Source organism: Lepidochelys kempii, chromosome 16, assembly GCF_965140285.1.
Source record: "Lepidochelys kempii isolate rLepKem1 chromosome 16, rLepKem1.hap1, whole genome shotgun sequence".
Classification (NCBI taxonomy): Eukaryota; Metazoa; Chordata; order Testudines; family Cheloniidae; genus Lepidochelys; species Lepidochelys kempii.
The window spans coordinates 9,936,235-9,942,234 of record NC_136395.1 but is presented as its reverse complement, the minus strand read 5'-3'; the positions used below and the strand labels follow the sequence as shown (position 1 = coordinate 9,942,234).

At 49.3% G+C, this 6,000-nt stretch overlaps 1 protein-coding gene across 3 annotated transcripts in view; it reads right to left on the bottom strand.

Annotated features, from left to right (window-relative positions):
- Nucleotides 1-2,348: 2,348 nt before the first annotated feature.
- Nucleotides 2,349-6,000, bottom strand: part of ARRDC1 (arrestin domain containing 1) — a 68,306-nt gene continuing 64,654 nt past the window's right edge. For 2 of the 3 annotated variants that reach the window (XM_073313932.1, XM_073313931.2), the window contains one exon: nt 2,349-4,419. In XM_073313932.1, the coding sequence (XP_073170033.1) occupies nt 4,355-4,419 (65 nt within the window). In that variant the 3' untranslated portion in view covers nt 2,349-4,354. The remainder of the gene's footprint in view (nt 4,420-6,000) is intronic. The other variant, XR_012155215.2, reaches the window with a different exon arrangement.

Sequence of the window (6,000 nt, the reverse complement as noted above, 5' to 3'; positions counted from 1 at the left end):
GTCTGCTCCTGACTGGGAAAGTGGAGACACATTTCAGGCAATGGGGCTTTTAAACCAACATAACGTTCTAGGGGAACTAGTTGTGGCGAGCAAGCTCCAGCACGCTGGAGCATGGGAGAAGCCAGGTGAGACGAAGGCCCAAGCAAGACATGCTGTCTAGGGCCAAGCAGGCCTCTGGCACCTGCACGGGCTGGAAGCCTATGCCAGATGCTCACAGGCAGGAGGCGCGTGCATTATTTAAAAGGGAAAACTAGGAGGACAAGTGCTGGCTGAGTAAGCAGGAGGGCCCACCTGGCACCACAGTTCAATCTCATGGCTCAGCTAGAAGCAGGAGGCTGGAAGAGCCCCCTGAGCACCAGCAAAGGAGCTTCATAAGCAGAGAACACCTCCCTTTCCCTCTGTGGCCAGAAGAAGGCACAGTGACTCCACCCCTCTGTGTAGGGCAATGGCTATCCTCCCTCAGCCCCAGCCCACTTTTCCTCTCCCAAGGCACCCCGTCAGACTCTGCTCGGTCAGCCCCATGAGATTTCAACACCACTGAGCGCAAAGGGGCTGCATGGGAGTTCCACAGCATGGCACGTGGCTCACCCGCCGCAAACAGCTCTGCCAACGTAGACGCGAGCCTGGTGAGCGAAGCAGCGCCCCCATGTCTATGCAGCACGCTGTTTCCTACTATCTTGGGTCACAGCAGCCCTTTAGCTTGGCATATTCCCCCCTCCTCTGAATAAGGACAGTCCCCTGGGACTCACACTGGGTTCTTCTGTTCAGAAAACACAGTCCTGCTGCACAGGGATTTGGGCTCAGAAGCAAATCCCTGGGTGGAGGCAGCTCATACCACCTTCTTCCAAACCCACAGCTAGGTAGAGACCTGGGTCATGCCCAAAACACAGGTTAATCCAAAACCCATTCAAGCCTATAGATTTCTTTCCAGGTCCTTTTGTGGTTTGTACAGCACCTAGCACAAAACCTGCTCCACAGCAGGGACTCCAAGATGCTACCATGATCTAGATAATTGACTCCAATGGGATTTGGATTAGGCTTTAAAGGAGGAACATGAGCAACAGCAAAGTGGGTGCGGGAAAGCAATAGCGGCTTAGGTGGATGAAATGTGAGGCTCCTGGCAGCTGCCAATATTCACTGAATAAACAGAGCTAGAACTGTGGCATGTTTCAGGAGAAAACTGCTTTTAGGGAGGAGGTAGCATCTCATTGCAGGGAGCAGGTGGGGCCAGGCCCTGGCCAGCAGTCAGATTCAGGTGAGAACATACAAGACTGACAAGAAAGTGGGGTGGGAGAGAGATGAACTTTCCTCTCTTTATAAGTGAGCTTGGTCCTGGGGCATCCCATGAATAGTTACAGGGAGCAGCACCAGCCCCTTCAGCATGGAAACAGACAGGCATGACTGGAGAGGTTGTATCTGGTTCATGAGTCTGAGCCATCCTTCAAAACTGGGAAAGCAGCAGTAAGTGGCTTTTAATTTCCCTCCCGTGCCTTGGTGATATTACTAGTGTCATCAAAACCTTCTTAAAAGGGCCATGCCACTTACATGCTCACGTCCACAGCCCAGGCATCACTGCCTTGTGTGTGTGGATAATAAAGAATTTCCTGGCTCTAGCTTTTCTTTAGTTCTGCTTTTCTCGGAGATGATGCAGGTGGAGAGCTGCAGCATGTCTACAACCAATGGTTCGTGGATTTGTTTGTTTTTAAAATGTACTTTCTAGGAGCGTTGTGCCAAGAAGTGGGTACAAACTGATTAGGCGCCAACCTTTTCTCTCAAGTCTTGGCTATTCCATTTCCATCCTCCTGTTTCCTGGATTGGATTAGGATTAGATTTTCCTCCTCTAATTCCCTAGTTTGCATCGAGCCTGCATACTAAATTGCAGAGAGCTCAGACCACACCAGTGATCAGACAGCACCTGCTGGCCATTTTGATGAACTGTACGTTCTCAGCACAGCAAGGCACATAATAGAGGTAGTGAACTAATCTAGCAGCTACCCCCCCGCTGATCCAAGCCAATGGGAGTTGAGGGAACTCAACACCTGAGGATCAGACTCTACCCCATTATAGGGTAGCTTTAACAGCAGGCAATTCACTAGTGATTAGGAAATGAGATTCAGCCATTAAGACACATGGCTACTCCCCCATCCCAAAATCATTAGGCTACAGAATGAATAGATGTGTCTGCAAACATCAGACCCTTGCTGGAAACGCAGAACCACTCCTGTGAAAGCACCTCCCTCTCATGGCAGTTAAAGGGCCATACACATCCCCTGTGATCCCAAATCGCAGGTGCAGAGTTCTGGGCCACGTGTACATATAGAAACGATCATTTTGCAAGAATCACTCCATTTTTCTCAGAATAATTTATTAAATACAGCATTAAAATTTTATTTGTTATGAATTCAGTCATTAAAAACAAGTTTGTATTTCATATATTTATGGACCTGGACAATCATTTTATAACTATGGGTGCAGAGAGAGAGAGAGCATGCCAGTGCTGCTAGGGAATGTTTCCCCCCCCCCCGCCCATCCTCCCTTCCCCCAAAGCAGTTCCACACAATTAATGACATTTGCACAGAAAAGGGAGAGCTGTCCCCCAGCAGCCAGCCCTGGGTTAGGTAGAGGCAGGTGGAAGCGGGGATGAGAGAAAGGCTTCCGCTCTCAGAATTGGCTTCTGCTATAGGGTGTGCAGCTTGAGACCCCTTATCTTGGGTTCAGCACTCACAGGTGAAAAGTGTCTGCAGGACCCAGCAATGTCAAATGCAGCTGCAGGTGATCAGCATTTCTGATCATCACACTGGTACGAGGTCAAGATGGGCACCCTCAAAAAACAAAGCAAACAAACAAAACAAAAAACACACCCTGTCAGAGGCCCACTGTTGGAGATGTTGCCCCTAAATGCCCCTAACCTCTGCCCCTGGAGCATGCTCATTTGGTTTGGTTTTGCACTGCAGCTTGCAAAGCTGGTTTTCCTTACAAGCCAGGGAACCCTACTCCAATGGAAAATCAGCCTTTTCCCCAGGACTGCACAAGTTTGGGGGTGGAGCTGCAGATAGCTTTGATGGGGTGAGAAGCAGGAGTAGGTCACAGTCCACGGGCCTTTCTGGCACTTCCATCCAATGGACAGCAAGGCTCTTTGCGGGGAGAGCATTTCCTGCTTTCGGGTCATTTCAAAGGGTGGGGTTCCCCATGAAGCCCCTTGGGAGAACTCAGAGGTAGTGTTAGATGGAAGTTTGAAGCTTGATTGTCAGTTTCCAGCTGGCTGAGAGCAGTGGATTGTGGGAACGAAGAGGTTACGCCCTCCAGAGCAGGAGCTATCAGCCACTTGCAGACCGAGTGCCTGGGAGGTTTCTGGCAGCTGATTTGGCTGGCATGGCAGAGCTTATCCCCTTTATACCAAAGTCCTAAGAATTTAAAAGGGATGAAGCCAATAGGGTGCTGCAGGTGTTGCTCAGAAAATCCTATAAGATTTTTATAGACAATTCTATTCCTGCAGGAGACCTCTAAAGACTGGCTTCAAAAAGTGCCATGGAAAGGTATTAAATTGTATATCACTCTTCTTCCCCTCCTCACCACCTGGGACTATCCCCAGTAGGAATCCTGCTAGGGTTCCTGATGAGTGCCTAGATCAAGGTCATGGCTACAGAAGCCCCCTTGTCTCATCACGTACTGGCAATGTTTTCGCTTGCAACTGTTGGAAGCTGGCCAGTCACTTTGCAGCATGGCAATGCAGAGAGCCTGCCCTATAGGCCCTTTTTACCCCTTTGTGCTGTGGCTGTGCCTTCTGGAGATCTCCTATGGTGGCAGACATTGCCCCATTGATTTGGTGTAAAGTAGGGGTGCAGAGCAGGTAGGAAGGGCTTTGAGGAAGTCAGCTACACCAAAGGCCCACATGGAAGAATGACCGAGGCTGCTGAGCCCAGTCCTGATTAGAAAAAGCACTCAAACCCACCACAAAAAATATATCAAATGAATCCACACAAGCCTGCTATCGCAGACAGACAACAATTCAGTAGCATTTTCGATAAGGCATCACAGGTGCTAAATAAAGTGTTGATTACAGTACAGGAACACAGACCATTGTGCAAGGCATCCCGAGGGCAGGTAACGTCTCTGCCCCGGTGTGTCAGGAGAGCGGGTGTGAAGAGGCTGTACAATTCCCCTCCCCACCCCACATACACTACGCCTCACACTGCTTCTCACCGCTCTATTTCTTTAAAATAAAAAAAGAAAGACTTAAAAAAAATCTCAGCCCAGGAGTAGCTGGTGGCCCCAAGTACAAGAGATGCTTTGCGCGGTACCGGACTTGGCAGCAGATGGGGACAGCACTGTCGTCAAGGTTCCAAGCACAGGGCTAGTTGCCATTGCTGAGGCTGGAGTTGGCGGTGCTGCAGCTTTGTTCGTAGGAAGGGGGTGCCTCTACCAGGGAGAGGGAAAAAAAAAAAAAAGTTTAGGAGTCAGATTGTACAGCTTACTTTGAAGGTTTCCCTCCCACCACTCTGCTCCTCCAGCTAGGGCCAGATACAAATCCCACTGAAGCCAATGGCCCAAAAAAAACCCCACCGTCTCGGACTTTACAGGACTAGAGCCCATAAAGAGAGACGCACAATTGAGTGAGTGACTTTTTGTGGACAATTTGCCATTCTGCTCCTTTCAGGGCATGAACCAGAGGGCAGAGGAGCTAGGAATGACACTGTGGACCACAGAACACCAGAGAAGCAGCCCCCAGCCCTGCCATCTGACCTGGGAAGTACACGAACTGATCACTTGAGAGGCAGTAAAGGACAGCCTGTAGCTACTGAAAGACACTCATACCCCTATAATTTGTCTGTTCATGCAAGAAAAAGTACTTTCAATTAGGTGGATGGCCACCAACACAGGCACTTACATAGTCCTTCAGAGCTCTTTAAAATGTTAAGCTTCACAACTCCCTGGTCTGGTAGGGATTAACACTCAGTTTTACAAGTGGGAAAATACTCAGTTTTACAGGTGGTCCCTATCTGCGTTCAACACGTGCGTACACAAGCATACCATGTGCCGGAGATTGGAGAATTTGAGGAAGAGCGTCCGTTGGTCTGTGCTTGCAGTTCTCCTCCTCCTGCTCCAAACCCAGGGGATAAGAGAAGGTGCAGATCAACACCTCCCCAGTTCCTTTATTTCTGCTGATCAGATACAATCCACAGCAGAGGGGAGGCAGGGTGGGTAGTGGAATACAGATAGGGACCACACATCTTGAAGAACCTCCAGTCACAGGTAAGTAGCCTCCATTTCTTCTTAAAGTGTATGTTCCTATGTGTATTCCACGCATGGGTTATTGGTAAACTGTATTCAAGTCAGGTAGAGGTAGAGGTGTGTGGGGGGGAGGTGCAAGGCTGCAGTTGGTATAGAGGTCTAATACTGCTGCCCCCTCTCCCCTTAGCTGCATCTGCAGACAAGGCCTAATGTTATGAATGGAGCTCCAGGTTAACGTCCACATGAATGTGAGAGTGTCTTTCATGCTGAGAGCTGCAAACCACATTCCCTCCACCAGGAAGGGGATTATTTATGCCAGCTTAACCATTTGGCATTTTGATTTGCCAATAAAAACATTTAATTGCTGAAGGTCGAGAACAGGTCTCCATCCTCCCTTTTTCTTGGGAACGATGGAATATGGGGAGTAGAAACCTTTCCCTTGGTGCTGAGGTGGCACTTGTTTTATAGCCCCTTGTTGGATGGAGAATCTCCTCACGAGTGGTCCCCGAAGAGGAACCAGGAAGGGGAGAGGAATTCTACAGAGTAGCTGCAGTGGGTGATTTCTAATATCCACTGGTCTGTTGTGATAACCACCCAATTGTGGGCAAAGAGGACGGGGTGGCCACCCAAGGTCCAGAGGGCAGAAGTGGATGGCATCAGTAGGGGTAGGAGGTTCTTGATCATCCCATCAAAAAGTAATCCCTGAGTGATGGATGTGGCTGGAGTATTTGCAGTTGTGACACAGGGAGATAAATACCTACATCTTTG